Raw genomic sequence first — 23069 nt, 5'->3', positions numbered from 1 at the left:
CCAGATGTATGTGACTGGGAGCCAGGCTCCTCACCACAGTGCTCCATGACTGTCTACACCCCTCCTGGGCAGGCAGTCACAATGGGGGTCACCCTCAGGAGCTTCAGCTCTCTCAGAGCATTGAGCTACTAAAGGTACAATGAAAGGTGTTTCCTTCAGTCTCACCTCTGTGGAAATGGACAAAAGCATCCTTGAGTGAAGTTCAGAAAGAATTAAATATATGCCTCTGTGTCCCTGTATGTCCTGCACGAGTGAGCACACACAGGCATATGCAAACACACACACATGCATGTGCATATACACTCTGTCTCCACCCCTGAGTTCCCAAGAGAGAGTAGAGGAAGCCCTCTCTTTTACCTGGTAGTAGTAGAAGGGGGACAGGACGTAATTTAACATCTCCTGGTGGAACACGGGGGTGATGCTTCCAGAAATTGGGGGGACCAGCCAAATCCAGTCGGCTGGGCAGCCCCCTCGGGAGCGGTACTCATTCTGCATGTACTTCATGAAGGACTCTGCAGCGGAGTGGTGGTCCATGATGGTCACATTCTGCTTCTAAATCAGAAGGTGGCAAGAAGGTGAGTTGATGAGAGGAGTGAGGAGAGTGGCCAGTGAGCTGCAGGGCTCCTGGATGGACCGTGGGAGGGCCTGGCAATCTGTAAAAAGGGAGTGCAATCCCCCGGACCCATTCTCACTGAGGAAAATAAATACCCAAATGCAAGGGACAACCAGAGCCTCTGAGGAGCCCAAGCAGGCACAATAGCCATGGTCAGCCCTCAGACCACAGGCTGCCACCCTTGGCCCTCTGGGGGCGGTGTCCAGCTTCCCAGGCCATGCTCACACTCTCCCTGAACTCCCAGCAAATGGCTCTCTGGATGCTGCTGAATCAAACCACAGTGTCTTTTTTGTCACTTATTGGCAGAGAGTTCCAGAGACCCACCACAGCCAAAAATAATTTTTAAAAATCTTAAAATAGTTAACAAGTAAAGCATAAAACATGCTCAGTAAATGTTAGCTGCTATTATTATTTCTATCTACCAGGCACTGCATATAGAGGTGAAAGACACAGCCCCGTTTCTGCCTTAGATCATGTTCTAACTGGGGGAGGCAGAAGGACCTCAGCCGTTTCACATGGTCTGACAGAAGCTACAACAGAGGTCAGAGCAGGTGCTGATGGAGGGCTGACGGAGGGCTACGCTCAGACAGGGTCCCAGAGGAGAGATGGGGGACTTTAGAGACAGCTTCTAAGAGGAGGTGAGTTCTTTAGAGACAAGCTTCTAAGAGGAGGTGAGTTTTGAGAGATGGGTACAAGTTAGGCAGCGAACAGGCATTGCATGAGGCCAGATCAGGAGGCAGGAGAGGAGGCCGCTGGTGAAGGGCCCAGTAGGACCAGCCACGCCTTGTAAACTTTTACATACACAGCAACTGGGGCCTTCCCTGGTGGCTCAGACAGTAAAGGATCTGCCTGCATGGCAAGAGACCCAGGTTCAATCCCTGGGTCAGGAAGATCCCCTGGAGGAGGGCATGGCAACCCACTCCAGTATTCTTGCCTGGAGAATTCCATAGACGGAGGAGCCTGGTGGACTACATGTATGTAGTCCACAGAGTGATAGAGTCGGACACTACTGAGCAACTAACACTTCACTTTTCACACAGCAGCTCCTGGATGCCAGACCAGTTTTAGGTTTAGGAGCTGATGGTGATAGTGGTGAGAATGGTTGTAACAGTAATAAATAATAATAACAACAAAACTGATGCTGGACTTCCATGGTGGTCCAGTGGCTAAGACTCTGAGCTCTCAATGTGGGAGGCAGAGGGGACTAGGTTCGATCCCTGGTCGAGGAACTATTAATATTTAATAGAGTCTACATGCTGCAACTAAAAGATTCCTCAAGCCGCAATGAAGAAGATCCTGCATGCTGCAGTGAAGACTGAAGATCCTGCGTGCAGCAACTAAGACCGGTTGTAGCCAAATACATAAATAAAACAGGAAAAAAAAACCACTAATGCTTTTTGAGTGTTCAGTGTCGGTCAGGGAGTGCAGCTAAACATTTTGCATTGGTTTTCATTTCATTCTTACTGTAACCTAGTGAGGGAGGTACCATTATTATCTCTGTTTTACAGATGAGGAAATGAGCCCAAGCCTTTTGAAGCTGAACCCGAAGGAGGGTCATGGGGAGGTCCTGCCTGGAGACTCTCAAGCAGTGGAGGGGCGTGGTCAGCAGTGGTTAGGAGACTGCTGAGGGTCAGCAGATTTTCTGGGACATATCCACATCCTGCCAATGTCAGAGCTGATCCCAGGGTCAGGATGTGTGGTCCACAGCCTTGGGGCCTTCCCAAGCTGGCCCAGCCACAGGGGGCTCTTCCTGTCTTGTCTCAGAGCTTCCCTATGCCCCCTACTCCCCACAATCAGGCACAAGCTTGACCTGCCTATAGGATGACCAGCCCTAGGGAACAGTGCGTGATCATATGTATTTACTGGGTGTTTAAAGTCAGCTCCCATTACTTTCCACAAGGTCAGGGTTTCTGTCTGTTTTGTTCACTGCTCATATTCTTGGCCTGGCCTAGTGCCTGACACATGAAAAATGTACAATAAAACTTCGCTGAATGAATGAATGACTCTCAGCCCAGTGGCCGGGCTTCCAGGACATCTGCCAGCTTTGTGGAGATGATCCCAGCTTCTAAAGCAATAATAGCTTCACACGTCCCATGGCTCCTTCCCACAAGGGGAGTGTTTATATGAGAGAGAGCAGCAGATGGGCCAGAGGGCTCAGTCCCACACAGAAACCAGCCTGCTGTGTGTGGTGGACGCTGCCGCCCAGACAGGGAAGCAAGAGTAACCACTGCTCATGTGGACATGGGCTCTGGCTCTTTCATCCAGTGAATACATTTTTAGCATCTCCACATGCCAGACACTCTTCTAGGCTCCAGGGGTAGAGCAGTGAACAAGAGAGACAAGGTCCCTGCCCCCATGGAGCTTACATTCTAATGGGGCAAAGAAATAAAGATGGACTTCTCCAGGCTCCAGTGGTTAAAAATCCACCTGCCAATGCAGGAGACATGGGTTCGATCCTTGATCCGGGAAGATCCTTCATGCCGTGGGGCAGCTAAGCCCACACACCACAACTACTGAGCCCAGGTGCTGCAACTACTGAAGCCCACATGCTCTAGAGCCCATGCTCCACAACAAGAGAAGCCACTGTGATGAGAAACTCACGCACCACAACTAGAGAGCAGCCTCTGCTCGCAGCAACTGGGGAAAGCCTGTGCACAGCAATGAGGACCCAGCGCAGCCAAAAATAAATACATAAATAAAAACAGAAAGAGAAAGATGGACTATGTCAGGATCTAATAAGGATTATGAAGGAAAAGAAAGGGTTAAAGGAATAAGAGAAAGAGACAGGATAAAGGTGGGGTGAGTGTGCCATTTTTATGGTGTCAGAGAGGGCTGCTCTGAAAAGGTGATAATTGAGACTTGGCTGAAGGGAAGGAGCTGGTCATAGGATGATTTGTGGCCAGAGTTTTAGGCAGAGGGAAAAGCAAGTGCAAAGGCCCTAGGGTGGGGACCATCTTGGTGAGTTTGAATAAAAGCCAGAATTCCAGTGTGACTGGCACAGCTGTGGAGGATAAAGCTGGGAGGTGAGAATGTACTATGAGGTCTCTCAATGGTTTGGGGGCTTCCCTGATGGCTCAGACGGTAAAGAATCCACCTGCAACGCGGGAGACCTGGGTTCCATTCCTGGGTTGGGAAGATCCCCTGGAGGAGGGCATGGCAGCCCACTCCAGTATTTTTGCCTGGGAAAACCCATGGATAGAGGAGCCTGGTGGGCTACAATCCATGGGTCACAAAGAGTCGGACACGACTGAAGCAACTTAGCACATCAATGGTTTTGCTGTAAATGGAAGTAGAAAAACAAGGTAGTAGCTGGTTAGGGGGAGTATTTGGCTAGCTAGTCATTTATCTCTTTGAGATGGGAATCATTACAGTTTATTGGTCATCAATGGAAATGATCCAGTGGATAAGGAGACAGTTGTTATGAGAGGGGGAGGAATTTCAGGAATAAAAGTCCTTGAAAATTGAGAGAGGACAGGATTCAGTGCTCAAACACCAGGATTGACCAGTCTTGAGAGGTAAGGAGTTGCCTGTTGCTAGAAGCATTCAAGTTTACACTAGAAGACCTGAGAGTGCTTGTCTCTGTATCCCCCAGCACCTGACACAAACTGGGTATTCAACACTGTTAGATGCATGAATAAATGAGCAAAGCTGTAAGGGGAACATCAAGAATGACATGAGCGGCTGGACCAGATAACCTAACCAGAGCGCCTTCAGACCCACAGACACCAGACATGCCTGGAAACTGTGGAGCACAGCGACGTTGATCTCAACGACAGCCCGGTCTTTCCAGAGTGAGGCCAGCTTGTGCGTTTCCAGGCCCATCCTCCTGCCCACTTCCTGTAGAGGCAGAGAGATGGAGGTGAGTCAGTCCCTGGGTCCCCACCCGCAGGCCTGCACCTCCAGCCGGCCCAGCTGGACAGTCCTCATTACCTCCAGGATGTTGTATCGCTGGACGTCGCAGAAGTCCCGGACTCCAATCTCCGTGCCCATGTACCACCCATTGAAGGGGCACCCTGGGAACTCGAGGCCGCCCACCTCGAGCAGCATGTTGGCCACGGCTGGCAGGGCATACCACTTGAGCTCCAGCTCCCGGAACCATTCGTACCTGGTAAGGAGGCGGGGCTGGTGGCAATGGAGCCTTCACTTCGGCCCACACTTACCCCCTAATAAAAGCTTCAGAAAAAGAGTCAACCAAGAAAACTCCTTTTCAAGTGCTGATCTCTAAGTTCATCCCACCTGGAGAGGTGAATTGGACACAATATGTGTCATTTATGTGCTAATTATGTATTCATTCATGAGATCATTCAAGCAAAGGTATTAAGCATCAAGTATGTGGCAGACTCTGCGCTAAATGTTGAGAATTCAACAAAACATGGCAGTTAAGGATCCCAGTGTCAGAAAGCCCAGGTTCAAGTTCTGCCTGACTGATTACCAGCTGTGTGACCTTGGAATATTATTCAGCCTCTCTGAGCCTCAGCATCCTCACCAGCAAAACAGAGATAAATCATGGGACTATGGTGAAGTTAAATAGTGCCCTTTATTTGTATATTCATTCACCCCAGAAATATTTATAATTGAGCATCTACTATGAGCCAGGCATCCTGCTAGGTGTTGGGGATATATTGCTGAACAAGAAAGACAAGATCCTTAATTCTCAAAGACGTTACAGACTATAAATAGGTAAACAAATAAATAAATAAGAAAATAAAGACAAGGTGGTGGGACTTCCTTTGTGGTTCCTGGTTAAGAATCTCTCTTGCAATGTAGGGGACTCAGGTTGGATCCCTGGTCGGGGAACTAAGATAACTATGATCTCATGTGCCAAGGAACTGCTAAGCCCAAGGGCCACAACCAGAGAGAGTCCGTTGTGCTTCCCAAGTGATGCTAGTGGTAAAGAACCTGCCTGCCAATGCACAAGATGTAAGAGATGCGGATTCAATCCTTGGGTTGGGAAGACCCCTGGAGGAGAAAATGGCAACCCACTCCAGTATTCCTGCCTGGAGAATCCCACAGACTGGCAGGCTCCAGTGCACAGGGTCACAAAGAGTCAGACATGACTGAAGCGACTTAGCACGCACGCAGAGTCTGTATACCACAAATGAGACCTGACACATGCAAACAAATCAACTTTTTTTTAAAAAAAAAAAAGGACAAAGTGATATGTTAGATGAAGGGTAAGGTTTCCTACTCTAGACTGGGTGTTCAGAAGAGGCTTCTCAGAACAGGTAATGGAAGTACCTCATTAACAAGAAATGAACTCTGCAAAATTCTGAAGAAAGGGCCTGTCAGGCAGAGGGAACAGCAAGTGCAAAGGCCCTGAGGTAGGACTAAGTTCAGTATATTCAGAGGATAAAAATAATAGCCCAGCCTAATGCCTGATACATAGTGAGTGTCAATGTATGGAGGTATTTTTGTAATTATGAGAGCTGCCTGGAGCAGGGGCTGAACCTGATGAGCTCTTCAAGTACTGTCACCCTATCCTGTCACCACAGTCAGGAGATGAATGGCTAAGAGAGTCGGCAGGAAGGTCAAAGAGGCCTGGGCTGTCCAGTGTGAGAATCTCAGGGCCTTTCAAGGCTTCCTCTCCAGGAATCACCACTTCCCAAGCTCCAAGGATCCGGTCTATCTAAGCCATTGCTTTCCTGTCCCCTTCAGCATCTTCTCATAAGTCTGAGGCCTGACAGAGTTGCTGTACAAGGGTGACGAGGTGGACTTGGAAAGCCAGCCCTTCTGGGCATCAAGCTGCTGCTGGCTGGGCTTTGGGGGAGGAGCAGGGAGGGTCCTGAGGACTGCGATCTCTCTTCAGAAAGGAGGGGGCATGCACATGAACTCACACTCCCAGCACCCACAGCCTGCTTACCTGGGATGTTCCATGGGCACCTCGAGCACAAGGTCAGGAGGGATTTCGAAGAGCTCTGGGTCGCGGCCGTCAGCCTGCAGGACTAGAGGCAACACGTCGAAGCGGCTGTACTTGGGCTTCCAGCCCAGGTCGATGCACAGCTGGGGGCAAGACAGGCCCAGTGAGCCTGGAGATCCAGGTCCCCGGGGCGCTCTGGGCTCTGCTCTCACCCGCCAAAGCTGGGTCTGGTACCTGTGTGAACTCCACGCTGGCGGGGTCCCCTCTGATGCTGCCATCCGGCATCTGGTAGCCGGCGTAGCGGATGAGCTGGGAGTTCCAGACCCGGAAGTCGTGCTTCCCATCGCTCCGCTGGGGGAACACGGTGATGGCCGACCTTTCCCAAGATGAGGATGGTATTGTTTGCCACCCGGCTTCGGTGGGGACTTCCAGCCACCACCCCCCTAACAGGTCCCCCTCCCCTCCCATCTTCCCATTCCCCAGCACTCTGCACCCAAGCTAACTGAACCAAACCCCTGCAGCCCTGAGATACGCCAAGCTCTTGCCAGCCTCTGTGTAGCCTGCCTACTTCCTGACGTATCTTCTCCTTCCTTGTCCCTTCAGCTCCTACCCTTCCTTCCAGGGCAGGAACCACCCCTCCAGGGAGCCCTTCCCACCCTTCAGGCTGTCCCAGCCCTTTCTGCAGATGGACTGTATCTCTCTTTTTGGCATTGAGTTAGCTGGGTGCTTGTGTAGTGCAAGGTGTAGGTTCACAGCAGGCTGGAGCCTCCTCTTAGGAGCCTCGTCTTAGGATCCTGCTCACGTCCCACCCCCAAACCTAGCCCTGTGTCGGGTCCCCATCAGGCAGACACTTGGTGTGTGCCGAACAGAAAAATGAATGAATGACTGAATGAGTTGGCCTTGACCTCCTTGGTTGGGGGAGGGGGACGGTAAGGCGGGGGTGGGTACAGATAAACAGCGAGTCCCCCACCCCCCACCCCATACCACACTGGACCCATCGGCTGCAAACCCAACTTCTCATCCCCTCTGCAAAGTGGGGACCCTCACCTTGAAGAGTAAAGTTGCCTCTTAAATAACCCCTCTGTCTCCTCCAAATGGCTCCAAGTCAGAAAGAAACCAAGGAAATGGGTTCACTGTGAAGACTTCCTGAAGAAGCCAAGGTCTTTCTACTTTCTTTCTCTCTGGCCTCTCCAGGAGCTTAAACCCGCCTGCATCTCTCGGCTAAGCCTCTGGGGACAGTGAGGGGCCCCAGCTGTAGCCTTGGGAAAGGCACACACACCTGATGTTGCCGTTGTTGGTGGCATAACGCACGTGTCTGCAGATGTGTTCAAACATTTCTTGGGCCGTGGAACAGCTCCGGGCGTCGAAGACCTGCGCACAGCCCACCCAGACCACGCCCGTCAAGGACCAGGAGGACAGAGGCCTCGGCGGGGCTGATCAGAAGCTAAGTCACGAGGGACTGAAAAAGTGGCCCAAATCCCCACCACCGGAACATCCTGCCGAGGCGTGCACCCCTCTCTGCCCCTTCTTCCTTCTTCTGCTTTCCTAGGGGAGCCCAGGCGCCCCCCCGTACTTAGAAGACCCTATCTAAACCTAACCCTCAAAAAAACCGGATTCTCAAGCACCATGAACCAGGATTCCCACAGCCTAGTTGCTTTACACATTTCACACATGGCTTCCAGCACATTTCATTACAGCCAGAGCTCGTTCCATTGGCATTTCTCATCTATTTATCTGTCCAAGTACTTTCACTATTGTTGTTGTTGTTTAATCGCTAAGTCGTGTCCGACTCTTTTGTGACCCCATGGACTGTAGCCCACCGGGCTCCTCTGTCCATGGGATTTCCTAGGAAAGAATACTGGAGTAGGTTGCCATTTCCTCCTCCAGGGATCTTCCCGACCCAGGGATCGAACCTGCGTCTCCTGCTTTGGCAGGCAGGATTCTTTACCACTGAGCCACCTGGGAAGCCCACAATTACCCAGCAATAAATGTAAAGGTGACCTAGGAGGCTAGGATAAAGAAAAGATGAGAATTCAATCAAGGTAAACAACCGGGTCCACAGCAATAATGATAGCAAGGTCACTCGGTTTCATGCTGGTATTTAGTCTCTCAAATTTAACACAAGGGAGAAAGATAGGCTAGAAATCCTGGTGCAGAGATTGGAGTCTATACTCTGGGGGGGGGGGTGTCTATGAGCCCTTATCTAAAGTGCAGGGATGGAGAGAGAGAAGGTGAGGACCCTGCACACAGCTCAGGGCCCGCCTGTGCGCCTCCCAGCTTCCTCTCCCGCTCCTCCCTCCTCCATCTAAGGGCATCGACCTGCAGGTTCGACCACTGGATCCTCCCGATGCAGCGGGGGGCGTTGCGCCAGGCCTGCTTGGTGGCAAAGATGAGCTCATCTCCCGTCAGCTGGTAGGTTCCTGTTGTTTCTATCTCCTTTGTTACCGCTTCCACCCTGGCCAGATGTTCCTCTATTTTTGCCCTGCGGGACAGGAAGACATCAGGAAGATCAACAATGAGATGGCTTTAAATGGAGACTGATTCAATCCACAGAAGCAGGAACTGAACGAGGACACCAGGAGGGCAAGATGTCGCTCAGGGAGACCGTCCCCTCCAGGGCAGCTTCATGGGCATGCATCCAGGGCGCCGAGCTCAGCAGGGCCCCACGCTGAGCTTAATGCTCTGCTCTGACTGTCTTGAATTCTTAATCATTCATGAGCAGGAAGCCACCTTTTTATTTTCACACTGGGTCTCGCAAGTTACATAGCTGGTCCTGAGCCCACCGGCACCCTTGTTGTTTCCAGGCGCCTTCTCTCTAGTCATACTCATCTCAGCGAAGAGTGCAATGATTTTCAGTGGTCTTGCAAGACCCAGACCAGCATCCATCAGGCTGCAGCCACATCCTGCCTCTTGGCCAGGGGAGCACCCATCCACCTTCTCTTGGTTAAGAGATGCGTCAGTTCTTCCCCCAGCAGCTCCTCTGCACTGAACAGTCACTAATGAGCCAAGTACTGGGCAACGCCACCCACAGTCAGGGTCCCACTGAGTCTGTGACAGAGGCATTTTTGTGTCCTTGTTATAGTTGGTGTATCTGGAAGGTTAAGTACTGGCCTGGAAACAGAAGTGTGATAAAAAGCAAACCCAAGATTCAGACTCGGGCTGCCCCAACGCCAAGCCCAGGCTCTTAACCTTCTATCTTCCACCCTAGGGGGGTGGATCCCAAGCCCAGAGATGTGGAGGGCTTGCCCACGCTTTCCTGGTCACGTCCGGACAGGGATGGGCTCTCAGGACTCAGCCTTCAGGGCCCCGGGGCGGTTCAAGGAGGTGTCCTCCTCAGTGTAGTCCAACATCGCAGGGTCTCCACAGCAAGCTTTCTCAAACCTGGTGCCACTCGGCCAGCTCTCCCATGTGAGATTTCTAAACTGGCTTCTGCCCTCCCCGCCCAGGCTTGTAAAAACATCCCACAGCCAGGAAGGTTTTGAAACACATGCATACAGAGCAACCTTGAGATTTCCAATCGGCACCAAAGACATCTGAAAGTGCAACAAACAAAACTATTTAAGGAATGAACTCGTGATTAAGGAGAGTGGACAGCTCAGGACAAAATGGCCTTTCAGTGGATGAAGAGTGTCTCGACAACTCTTCCTTGATTAAAGAAAAAAGCTCAAAGACAAAACACTTGGTGCCATTTATCTTCAAGGACACTCCTCGCATAAGGACCTAATGGGTGAGGTTGAGGCTGTCCCACCAATGGCAGCCCTCCTCCCACAACCCAAAAACAAAGCTTATAGCAACATTTCCCGTTCTGCATCCAAGCATGAAAACGGTAGCAACTACCACAACACCGATGCTGCCAACATACTTGGTAGTGTTAATATGTGACTTTTTAAGAAATGGTTAAGTTTTCAACTAATTCCTTTAGAATTTTACATTTTACCTTTGTTTTCAAATAGTCAGATTTCTGAGGCACTAAAATACTATGATGCCTATTAGTTCTGAAAAAAGGGAGTGGCTTTTGGCATCGGTAAACTGGCTTTGAACAGAACATTCAGAAAGTTATCATTTCTGACTATACAATCCTTCACCTACAAAAGACTGAATTGGTCCAGGTGTGGGAATGGGGTGCCATCTGCCACTCACACCCCCGAGACCTCGTTGGGGAAACCAAGACACGGACTTGTGACTGTGAAAACTTCTTCCCTCTGTGAAAAGCAAATGGGTTTAAATAGCCATCAGCAGCAGCCCTGTAGCTTCCCCAGATAACCACCCCCAACTCCCTTCCAAACACCAGCAAGAATCCCTTAGGTCCAGCATGAAGTCAGAGCCTTCAAAATGAAAGAGCTGGATGCTAGAACATTGAGTTTTAAAGCAAGGGCTCTGGCCTAAAATGCCTGAGTTCAAATCCCAGCTCTGGGACTTCAGAACATGTGACTTTGAACAAGTTCCATCTGCATGGGCTCTGGCTTCCTTGTCTGTAGAGTAGGTGGGGTAATAACGGTATCAGTCCCATAGAGCTGTGGTGAGCCTTACGTACAAGGCAGAGTCCAGAATATACCTAGCACATCAAAACAGTGGCCCAGTGAAGCCCATTGAGAAAATTTCTGGGGGCTTCCCTGGTGGTCTAGTGGTTAGGAATCCACTTGCCAATGTGGGGGACACAGGTTCGTTCACGCCCTGTTCTGGGAAGATCCCACATGCTGCAGGGCAACTAAGCTCATGTGCCACAACTATTGAGCCCACACGCCGCAACTACTGAAGTCCGAGAGCCTCAAGCCTGTGCGCCACAAAAGTGAGAAGCCCACGCACCCCAATGAAGAGTAGCCCCCATTCATCTCAACTAGAGAAAGCCCATACGCAGCCATGAAGATCCAGCGCAGCCAAAAATAAAATAAATAAATCTTAAAGAAAATTCCTGGACCCTGAAAGTCTTCTTAGTCAACAACCGAGCAGAAAACCTAAGGACCCTGGACCTCCCAGTGACAGAGCATTTCTGCAGAGGTTCTATCTACACAACACAGGCAGCAGCATGCCCCTGATGGAGCTCTCAGTCTACTTAGAATCGCCTCCGGAGCTTTTAGAGAACAAGGATGTCCGCCCCCTCCCCACTTCCTGAGAAGCTGATGCCTTTGCCCAGGGGACCCTGGCATCAGTATTTTACAAGGTCCTTAACAGCAACTACTGTGCAACCAGGCTGGAGGACCACTGGCCCCAGAAGATAAGGACCTCTTTCATAGACTCAAGGTCCCTTCCAGCTCACACACTGCAGGTCAGAGCCAAGGGGGTGTGGCATCACCAGGAGCCAATCTTTCCCAAGGTACTTCTGTGGCTCGCTTCCTGCAGTAAAGTGCCCTGTGGGGCTGCATCGTAAAAGCCACACTCCCCTCCCAGCCCATAAAACAGCAAATCCATTCCCTCGGCCTTTCTGTCTTACAATCCCATTGAGCATTTTTATTTTAAAGATATAAATGGACTTAAATTAAGAGCCATATATTTTATGCAACACAGAGCTACAGATCCCCACAGAGAACAGTGCAAAGAGCTCTCTCCAAATCAAGCTGCCTGAATTCCAGCTGGGACTGAACTCGAGCTGCTACTGGGCTTCCTGGCTCACATCTGGAGGTGGAGGGCTTGGCTTGGTGATCTCCAAGGTCCCTTCTATCTCAACCATTTCATAAAAGGTTTTGCATATCGACTCATTGCTTTGTTCCAGGATGCTGTTTCAAACGCATTTAGTCCTTGAAATAATCTTAGGGACAGTTTTATCATGACCCTGCTTCAGACCTATGGGGAAATGGAGATGGCAGAGAGGATCAATTTGGGAAATAGATTTCCCAAAAATACAGAACCAGCTACTGTTGAGCAGAATCCAAACTCAAACGTTTAGACACCTGACCCACATTTTCAACCACCACCACCATGCTGCTTTCTCTTATGGTTTTGAGAACCTATTCAAGGTCTTTTCCCTGAAAAGCTGTGTCTTAGCCTCGGGTTCACTGCAAATCTGGGAAGGAAAGAGGTCTGGGGTCAGAGGGAGATGGCAGGAGACTAGAGAGCTCAGGGGAGGGAGAGGGAGTGATGCTGAAGGAAGCGAGCCTTACTCTTTGAACGAGCCATAATACTGGTTGACAAATTCGATAGCTTGAGGTAGAAGCTCGTCTGGGGGGGTTGGCTTGTCCCGGGGTCCTATGGTCAAACTTTTGGGGTTCATTATGGATGCCAGGCAAGACTTGGACTTGCAAGAGAGATCCTGGAAAGGAAGAAGAGGCGGTGAGGCCGTCCGCTTGGTCCCTCGGCACAGGCACTGATGGCCATCCCCTTCCAGTGCCAACTCTCCTGGCCACCTCCTTCCACTCTGGCTGTTCCAGCCCCCCGCCACCCATCTCTACCTCTGTGGCACCTCCTCCCTGGGGTCGACCAGGCTTTTCCCCCATCCATATCTCCTCTCCTCTGACTGGCTGAATACCACGGACTGTGGGCTGGGGCCGGTCTCCCAGCCAGCCCTAGTTGTTGCTCTTTAGTCGCTCAGTTGTGTCTGGCTCTTTTGCAACCCCATAGACTGGAGCCCTCCAGAATCCTCTGTCCATGGGATTTTCCAGGCAAGAATACTGGAGCAGGTTGCCATTTCCTTCTCCATGAGGGTCTTCTGAGCCAGGGATCGAACCCGAAGCTCCTGAGTCTCCTGCATTGGCAGGCAGATTCTTTACAACTGAGCCACGAGGGAAGTTCCCAGCCAGCCCCAGACCCAGAGCAAAGTCAACAGTTTGAATGCTGGGAACATCTCCACTATCTTCTCGTTTAAAGAACCTGATATGACTCCTGGGGACAAACTATTGCTGTTCAGCCAAAATGAATTAAGAAGGTGCAAATCCTGAAGTTGGGGGATGGCATAGAAAAAAAATTGAAAGAAAGTACACCCACAGGTGAACCGTGGTCATTTCTGGAAGGTGTGGGAAATAATTCTGCTTTCATGGACTTGAAATTTTCAACCCTTTTCTACTTTACAATCACAGAATGCATATAAACTTAGAATAAGAAACCTAGAAGATAAGAAGGAGCCTTAAAGGGCATTTAATCCAACTACTCACTGGATGCTTGGAAGCCCTCTCCAATCTCCCTATCAAATAGCACTTGAATCCTTTTCATGACAGGGAGCTCACTACCTTATGATGTAGTTCAGTCCAGCTTTGGGTAATTCTGTTAGAAAATTTTCCCTGATATAATGATGAAATCTGTCTCTCTGAGAAAGAATTCATTTGTTCCTATAATTGTTTATCTCACCTTCTGGATTATCCATCATCCATGGGGTAGGGGGAGGGAGGGTGGGCGGGGTGGAGCTAACAGGGAGTTAGCATCATTTATCCCTACTGTGATTCATGAGAAACAAGAGTCTCTGTTCCCAGTATCCTTTGCCCAAGCAGATGGCTGTCTGGTTTGCTGAGGGGGACATCTGCTTGATTCATTAACAGCCTTGATGGCTTTGCCAGTTTGGGACAAAGGGGTTCTCAAGGGACTTCCGTGGTGGTCCAGTGGTTAAGAATCTGCCTTGCAATGCAGGGGATGCGGGTTCAGTCCCTGTTCGGGGAACTAAGATCCCACATGCCACAGGGCAACTAAGCCTGCGTGCCACAACTACTGAGCCCACACTGGAGACTGCATGACATAACAAAGGTCTCACATGCCTCAACTAAGACCCAAGGAAGCCAAAAAAAAAAAAGAAAAGAGTTCCTTAGACTGCTCACCCCTTTGGCCTTCTGGTGAAGCGTGTCTTGGAAAGTCACTCCGCTGCCCCAGTTTTTGACCCTCACATGCCGTGGACAGGCTGACAGGGGTGCGTCCAGCTTGCCCAGGGACTCTGGAGACGTCTAAGAGGGAGGGAAAAAAAACAGGGGTTTCCAAGTGCCTCCAACCCCAGGACCGTAGGGGTCTTTCCCGGGCCCGGGACCCTGCTTGGGCTTCGGGTGGGCGGGGAGCTGCGGGCAGGCACACAGGTCGAGGTGTCAGCCCACGGCCCTCCTCCCTTTCCGGGAGCCAGGCCACCTGCGCCAGAGTCTGCTGGGAGCTCCAGGTGCCTGGGCCACTGGCCAGGCTTCTGTCCTCATCCAAGAGCCTGCCAAATGCTCCCTCAGGGGAATTGCAACAGGAGGGATTAAGGGGTCTACACGGCACAGATTACCATCACAGCCGCTAATCCTGAGAACAGAAAACGGGACAAGGAAGAAGGGATCATGCCCTTCAGGGAGGCACTGAAGAATATGCAAACCAGCCCTCTGCCCACCTCTGTGGAACACTAAGGGCCAAAGCACCTAGGGAAGACGGAACCGGTGGGCCAGAGGCTGGGGCTGGAGTTGGAGGCTCAGCTGCCAAGTCTGGGATCACTTTTGAGGGTCTCACTCTGACCCCAGGAGTGGTCTGCTCCCTCCCAGGTCTGCCCGCCCACACAGGCAAGTCACCCAGATGCCCATCCCCCTGGGGGGCCGCCACTCCTGATCACCATGGTTCACCACCTCATTCCCAAAGCTCTTCCTCATCCCCACCTGTGTCCCTGGGTCTCTACTCACTGCCCAGACCCCAGCTTCCACCAGGCTGCCCAGCCCACATCTGTCGGGGCAAGGGAGGAAGGGGCTTCCCGCACCCGAGTGACTTACTGACCTTTACCATCCCCGTGAGGGGCTGGGGAGGCTCATTCCCGTGCTTGCCCAGGCTGTGACGTTTGGGGTCATCCTGTGTCACTGGACTGCAAAAGGAAACAGCTCTCATGAGATGGAGTGTCCGAGGGCAGAGAGGGAACTCAGGGTCACCTTGCCAGCCCTCATTTGACGGAGCGGGGAGTGAGGTCTAGAGGGTGGGAATGAACGTCGTGGTTTCCAGCCAACGTGGTGGAGGAGGTGGTTGGCCGCTCCAGCCTCTGCACCATCACCACCCTGCTTCTTCTTCTTCTCCCCTCACCTGCCCCCTTCCAACAAAGCCGAAGAGTCAAGAGGGGAGCTGAGCCAAAGCTAAGAGGCCAAAGGGTGACTCACAGAAGCTCTGTGAAGATGACTCCCTCAGAAGCCAAGTACAAACATGGTACAGAGCGAAGCTGGCAGAGAACAGCTCCTTCAATCCTGCCCTCCCAGGCCAGCAGTATTGCGCATCACCCCACCCACTCCCTCTTTGGGACTTAAGCTTTTTTCTTTAAAGCACTTGGTTTATCCTGGCTTATTTATTTATTCTAAAATTTTATTATGCAAAATGTTAAACAGACACAATTAGAGAGAAGAGTGTAATAAACCCCTGTAAGCCTGTCACCCAGATTCAGTCCAATTAAACAATTATCAACCCACGGCCAATTCTGTTTCAACATTACTCTCCCAGCCCTTGCTCTCATTTTAAAGCGAGTCTGAGACATCATACCATCCATAAATATCTCAGTATTTCTGGAAGATAAGAATACTTAAAAAACATATTGGTTATATTTGTTTGAAAACAGCAGATTTAAATGAATCGAACTTGGGATTTCCCTGGTGGTTCAGTGGCTGGGACTCTGAGCTTCCAATGCAGGGGGCCGGGTTTGATCCCCTGGTCAGAGAACTAGATCCCACATGCCTCAACTAAGACCCAGTGCAGCCAAATAAATATTTTTAAAAAGAAGAAGAATTTAGCCTATCATTTGAACAAGAAAAAGCCCTAATAGTCTGAAGTCACTCAGAAACCATTGGTTTTGGTTTGAGATTTTAGGATTGCTCTCCCTACATATACTACAGAGAACAGAAGTTGTGAGCACCCCTCTAATAGTCACACCCCACACATGCCTCCTCCTGGGGCATCTCAGTAAGAAAGCTTATTGTGTCCCATGTTCTCTACAGTATTTTCTGGGGTGTGTACAGAAAATAGGGGTGTGCATCTTTCCCAGAGAAAAGGTGATTAGCGAGCACTACAAAGATCGCTCATTTTCTACGTTATACACATTTGTGATGTTGGAAAATGACAAATGAGTGTGTGCCGCTTTGTTATTAGAAAAAATAATGACCATTTACATCGTGCTGTGCTTTGCTCAGTCATGCAGTTGTGTTGGACTCTGCAACCCCACGGACTGTAGCCCACCAGGCTCCTCTGTCCATGGGGATTCTCTAGGCAAGAATACTAGAGTGGCCTGCCATGCCCTCCTCCAGGGGATCTTCGCAACCAAGGGATCAAACCCAGGTCTCCCACATTGCAGGCGGATTCTTTACTGTCTGAGCCACCAGGGAAGACTGTTTACATTAGCATATGTAATTAACTACATATATTATATGGTCTCATTGTGTGATTTTTAACTATAAAGAGACAGTGTCCCTTAAGAGAAAATGAGTATGTATCAGAAAGCATCTTCATTCTGAATCAAGTGATTCAGTGGGCCTATAACACACCCTCCCTGTGACCGGCTATCATCACCCCATTGGTCTGGTCAGGTGTGCCCCACCAGAAAAAAAGCCAATAAAGGGTAATCTGGACACTCAGAACAGGTAAGCCATGGCTGAGTTGTCATCATGGGGCTGCTTATAGGGAAGATGTTTTGAGGCTGGGGTCCTCAGGGAGGCAATGCCTTACTGCTCTTCTCAAGATTTTACCATCATCCCTCACACCGTTCCACCGTTTTATTCTTGTTTCCTCTCATTTACTTCTGCCTGGTTAGATAGCATCACTGACTCAATGGACATGAGTTTGAGCAAGCTCTGGGAGTTGGTGATGGACAGGGAAGCCTGGCGTGCTGCAGTCCATGGGGACGCAGAGTTGGACACAACTGAGCGGCTGAACTGAACTGATAAAACTGGAGGATCTGCGAAGCTTACTGGTCTACAGTAACTTTTACATTGAGAAACAATGTGCTTGTTCACTTAGCAGAACTACTGCCCCCCAATTTGAAATGTTGGGAGTCCCTGATGACTCAGATGGTAAAGAATCCGCCAGCAATGCAAGACACCCAGGTTCAATTCCTGGGTCGGGAAGATCCTCTGGAGAAGGGCACAGCTACCCACTATAGTATTCTTGCCTAGAGAATCCCATGGACAGAGGAGCCTGGTGGGCTACAGTCTGTGGGGTTGCAAAGAGTCGGACATGACTGAGCAACTAACACACACTCACATACACATTAAAAAGTTACCTAAAAATCCACTCTACCAATGGACTATAGTGAGTCTGACCCCAGTGTCTATGACTGGATTTTAGGAAGCACCCAATTTTTTCACTATTATAAATAATGCCTCAAATGCTATACATGACCTGATGCTGGTTCTGTGCACGCGCGCACGCGCGCGTGTGTGTGTGTGTGTGTACAAAGGCATGGAAAAACACCTGGAGGGGGGATGCTAGTAAATATTAACAGTGATTAGCACTGATAAGATCACAGATGATTTGAATTTTTCTTTATCCTTATCTGTTTTTTCCAACTTCCTTCAGTGACCGTGAATTCCTACCGTAATGGGGAAATTTCTTTTTAACTTGAATATACGAAGCTATGCACAGTCTCCTTTCTCCCCTAGTAAGCGGATTTCTTTGGGTTAGTTGCTGGAAGATAAGGGTTCACCCAGAAGCTGCGTGAACATATCAAGGTTCTGGAATGCGGGCGTTCTCAGTCGCTAGGTCGTGTCCAACTCTTTGGTTCTGGATGCTGCTGCTGCTGCTGCTGCTGCTAAGTCGCTTTAGTCGTGTCCGACTCTGTGCGACCCCATGGGCTGTAGCCTACCAGGCTCCTCCGTCCATGGGGTTTCCCAGGCAAGAGTACTGGAGTGGGGTGCCATGGCCTTCTCCGTCTGGATATTTATTGCCAAATTATTGTGACTCCCATCCAGACACTGCAGTTTGGCTAAACCCACAGCTGTGCTGGGTCCTGCTTGATCCTTCAAGGGAACACAGGACCCAAAGGATATGGCATCAAAAAGAAAGCTGAAGTGCGGCTCGTGTTCAGACCCAGCACTGTCCACAAGTGCTCAAGCATCAGGACGCTGAGGTCCAGAGCTGCAGTCGGTGGCTCCTTCCGGAGCTGATTCCCTTGTGGTCCCAACTTCGTCACAGGTGCCCATCTCTATATACGGCGGTGGGGGGCCAGGAGGCGTTCTGGGAAATGGATCTTACTTGTAAAACAAGAACCTCCTTGCTCTCTAACCCTAACTATCCTAACGGGTGTTGCAGCCCCAGTGTTGAAAAATCTAGAAAGCTCCCCAAGTGCTGAAACACCCACACAGCCCGCACAGACACCTCTCAGCAGTGCATGTGGGGTTTCTCTGGGTCTTTATGGCTACTGACTTGCAACCCCTTATGCGTTCTACACCAGGAAAAACTTTCAAGTAAATCCCCATCGGAATCATACAGAGCGAATATCCCAACCCTCATATTTTCCCCGGAAAGCAGAGGCTCAGAGATGCTCGGTGCGCACCGGGGTTCGCCTCCCTCCCAGGGTGGACCCCGGCCCGCGCAGTACCTGGTTCGGCGGGGGCGGCAGGCGGGCTGAGGCCGGAGGATCCTGCGGAGGAGCCGGCAGAGCTGGGGCCGGGCGGCCTCGCACGCGGCGCCCAGCCCCTCGCGCATGGCCCGGCGGTGGGCGCAGCTCGGAGGGCGCCCCGCACCCCGCCGCGCCAGCCCCTTTATCGCCGCCGGATCCTGCAGCCCCCGCCCCGGGGCGGAGCGAGCCGGAGAAGCAGCCTCGACTCGGTTTCATCCCGAGCCTGGATCCGGGCCAGAATGTCGGCTCGGCGGGCGGCCGCCCGGTCCAGGCCGAGCGCCCCTCGCCCTACGCCTCTGCTCCAGCGGTCGTCCGCGGGAAGGTGTGCCTTGTGGATGCCACTGGACTGTCTCTGGGCTGAGACTCCAGCCTTGGGTTTGTTATTTCCCATGAAGGAACAGCCGTGACCATAATAATAACTCCCATTGTACGGTGCGTCATAGTTTACAAAGCAAACTTTCCTGTCCGTTATTTCATCTACCCCTTACTAACCCCCCTCAAGAAGGCAATTCTATGTTGTTATCCTCACTTGATAGGAAGCACAGGGCCCAGAGAAGTGAAGGATCTTGCCCAAGGCCTCACAGCAGCCCCAGGGCCACAGCTGAAGTTCTCCCACCTTCCAGGGCTGGCCCAGGAAGTACTATTTCTTTCCTGCATGTTCATTTCGACTCCAGGAAAGAAGCCCTAAAGAAGTGCAGACCTGGGTGGTGACCTTTGGTGGGAGCCAGCGTGGCTGGCCAAGGGCTTCCTCAGTTCCCTTCCAAGCTCCTGGTCCTTATTACCTGGAAGTCACAACGGGGCCACTGACCTTGCTCCCTCTGTATGTTGTTCCTTATACTGGGAGCAGGATAACTCTTAGGGTCCAGACAGAGACAGGGCAGCACCCTTTGATCCCAGAGTATGGGGAGCCTTCCTACACATCCTCCAGCGTGTTTAATCCGAAACCCAAATTAATGTGGAAAGAGGATACATATTTATTCTGAGCCAACTGCAGCCCACCTTGATTTTGTCCCAAATCCCATTCAACTTCACCTAGGTCTTCTCAACATTTGCCTTTGTCTCTAAAACACAGGCCCACGAATGCCCCATGTTCACTTCCTAATCATTTGTTTTCATAAAATATAGAACCATTACGCACATACAAAGTCCTGGGTCTTATTACACCTGAATGGATTTTAAAATTACTTTTCCAAATCAAAACATATTAATTGGCTCCCACTGCTATCAGGATAAAATCCCCTTCATACTGCAGCTTCCTCTTCCAGTAACATCTTCCCCACCCCCACCCCACCGGTAGGTGAAGTCCAGCTGGGCCTGCCTCCTCTCTAAAGCCCTCTCCGCATTCCTCTCCCACATCCCCCCCCCACACTACAGTCAGGCCAGGCCCCCTACAATATTCCCAGAATAGATCCCAGCATCCCCAAATTCTTCTGTAACCCTCTGTCTACCTCTCTGTCCACCCCACCCTAAATTATAAAGCTCTTTAACGTTCCAATTTTTGTGTATTCTTCCCCAAACCAGCGAGAAAAGCATCCTTCCCCCAACCTCTTCCCAACAGTGGGAAGTGGGTCTCTTTTCTCTGTGCCTTTCTCAGCCCAGCACCCAGCAGGCCCTCGGGGAGAGCCCGTATAGTATAGAAGTTATGAGTTTGACTTGGTTCAAACCTCAGCTCTACCCTTTTCCAGATGTTGACTTCAATTAAGTCTCTCAACCTTGTAATATAAGGCTAATAATAATCCTATTTCATTACTGTCACAGTAATAGTGTTAGTCACTCAGTCGTGTCCGACTCTTTGTGATCCCATGGGATCCCACCAGGATCCTAGCCCATCAGGTTCCTCTGTCCATGGGATTCTACAGGCAAGAACACTGGAGTGGATTGCCATTCCCTTCTCCAGGGGATCTTCCTGACCCAGGGATGGAACCCATGTCTCCCTCATTGTGGGCAGATTATTTACTGTCTGAGCCATCAGAGAAGACAACACAGTAATAAGAACTTTCTAAACAGTATCTGTTCTGTTTAGCTGCTGTGTATGCAATTAATGGGCTTCCCAGGTGGCACTAGTGGTAAAGAAACCGCCTGCCAATGCAGGAGATGCAACAGTTGTGGGTTGGATCCTTGGGTCAGGAAGATCCCCTGGAGAAGAAAATGGCAACCCACTCCAGTATTCTTGCCAGGAAAATTCCATGGACAGAGGAACCTGGTGGGCTACAGTCCACGGGGTCTCAAAGAGTTGGACACGGACATACTATGCAATATATTATTTACTTAATATAAATCAATATATTATTTACTTAACTGATAAACAGAAGAGCTTCACTGACAGCCCTGTGACTCCCCAGCACAGTGCAAGAGGAGTAGCCCTCAGCAAATCATCACTAATGGATGGAACATGCCCAGAACCAAAAGCAGGGCAGCTAGTGTAGTGGTCATCAGCCAACCTGCCTGGGTTCAACTCCTGCCTCTGTCATTTGCTAACTGTGAGATCTCAAAAAGTACTTAAACTTTCTAGCCTTTAGTGTCCTCATTGCTGCAATGTGAGGACAACAAGTTCCTTTCTCATCGATTGTTGGGAGAGTTAAATGAATTAATGTGTAGTGTTTTCTCCCAATCATCTCTAATATCTGATTTGAGTACTTCTTTCCAGTCCAGGCCAGCTTAAAAAGATGGGATAAGTCAGCTGGTTTGCCTCAGGTCAACCTACAGCTCAGGTCTCCTGAATGGTCCCAAAACACAAGTCAGTGCTATCAGAGGGTCTGAAACTCAAGGCCACAGCCTGTAGGCCACACTGTAAGGATTAAGGGAGGAGGGGGATTCAAGACGATCTCCAAGATTAGGGGGTGGATTGGGTCTGGATGAATCAAGGGAAGAATGTGCCGTGTACAGGAAAGTGAGGAAGGCCTGGCTGAGCAGGTGGCATGGACCCTTGGTCTGGGAAGGGTGATCAGACAGAACCCTGCAGTCAGGCCTCCATGCGGCGACAGGCAATGGGGAGCCACTGAAGACTCGAGAGCCAGAGCATGGCTTGCTAGAAGGCAAATTGGAGTGAGAGAGGTCAGATTCAATGTGGGGGCTGCAGTTAGGGGAGGTCAGGAGGCCAGGGCTGCAATCATGACGTGAAGAAAGGCAGGAATGACCAGGAAGAGACTAGGCAGACCCTTGGGGTTCAGAGACCCCAGAAGGAGGATGGAACTGCTGTCAGACTGCAGCATCTGAGTCTGGAGGGCCAGGAGGACATCTAGAGGCAGCCCAACCCTGCATTCTCATCTTGGGTCTCCTGGCCACGTTGGCTACCACAGCCCAGACCGCCTGGTCTCCAGCATTCTCTCCTCCAGTTAAACCCACACTCTCTACCTGGACGATCTTGCTCAAGAATCCACAATGACTCCCGTTTGCAAGCAGAGAAAATCCAACCCCGCTGCTCTACATTTAAGCTCCTGAGCTCTGGCCTGGCCTCTCCTATCCCAGCCCACCCCCAGCCCAGGCCCCAGCACAGTCACACTGGCTTGCATCTCTGAGTCTTTGGCCACCCTGCCCCCTTCCTGGAATGTCTTCACTGTGTCTCTTCACCTCCCCGAATTTTACCCACCCTTCCACGTCTACACCGAGCCTCCCACTCCTGTGCAGTGGCTAGAGGGGATTTTGTTTGATGTTGCTCAACTTTGTCCTACTGACTACAGCAATTACAATGCTGTCAGCTGAGAGAGATGCCATTTATGAAGCACGGACTCTACCAGGCACGCAGCTCAGTTGTTTACATGTGAAAACTCACGTAATCTCCTACCTCAACCCCAGGACACAGGCATTCTTATCCCCTTCTTACAGATGAGGCAGTTGAGGCTTAAGGCCAGGGGACTTGCCAAAGGTCACAGGCTATTAAGTAGTAAAATGTTAGTTGCTCAGTCATATCTGACTCTTTGCAACCCCATGGACTGTAGCCTGCCAGGCTCCTCTGTCCATGGAATTCTCCAGGCAAGAATACTGGAGTGGGCTGCCATTAAGTAGTAAAGCCACCTGCTTATCTGGAGAAGGAAATGGCAACCCACTCAAGTATTCTTGCCTGGAGAATTCCATGGACAGAGGAGCCTGGCAGGCTCCTGTCTGTGGAGTTGCAAAGAGTCGGACGCAACTGAGCAACT

General features: G+C 50.6%; 1 protein-coding gene across 2 annotated transcripts in view; it reads right to left on the bottom strand.

The window, feature by feature from the left end:
- The window catches only part of NOS2 (nitric oxide synthase 2), an 81302-nt gene that overhangs the window by 15566 nt on the left and 42667 nt on the right, over positions 1-23069 (bottom strand). The window contains exons 1-11 of one of the 2 annotated variants that reach the window (XM_081584865.1): positions 18910-19084; positions 15120-15204; positions 14210-14332; positions 12569-12717; positions 8790-8952; positions 7750-7841; positions 6705-6846; positions 6474-6613; positions 4544-4718; positions 4349-4450; positions 358-552 (exon numbers count right to left, since the gene is read on the bottom strand). In XM_081584865.1, the coding sequence (XP_081440991.1) occupies positions 358-552; positions 4349-4450; positions 4544-4718; positions 6474-6613; positions 6705-6846; positions 7750-7841; positions 8790-8952; positions 12569-12717; positions 14210-14332; positions 15120-15204; positions 18910-19016 (1473 nt within the window). In that variant the 5' untranslated portion in view covers positions 19017-19084. Of the gene's footprint in view, positions 1-357; positions 553-4348; positions 4451-4543; positions 4719-6473; positions 6614-6704; positions 6847-7749; positions 7842-8789; positions 8953-12568; positions 12718-14209; positions 14333-15119; positions 15205-18909; positions 19085-23069 lie in introns of those variants that run through there. The other variant, XM_081584864.1, reaches the window with a different exon arrangement.

Source organism: Giraffa tippelskirchi, chromosome 3 (genome assembly GCF_054371585.1).
Source record: "Giraffa tippelskirchi isolate mGirTip1 chromosome 3, T2T-mGirTip1v1.2.pri, whole genome shotgun sequence".
NCBI lineage: Eukaryota > Metazoa > Chordata > Mammalia > Artiodactyla > Giraffidae > Giraffa > Giraffa tippelskirchi.
Note: the sequence above shows the minus strand (reverse complement) of the source record. Positions and strands in the feature narration are given on the sequence as shown.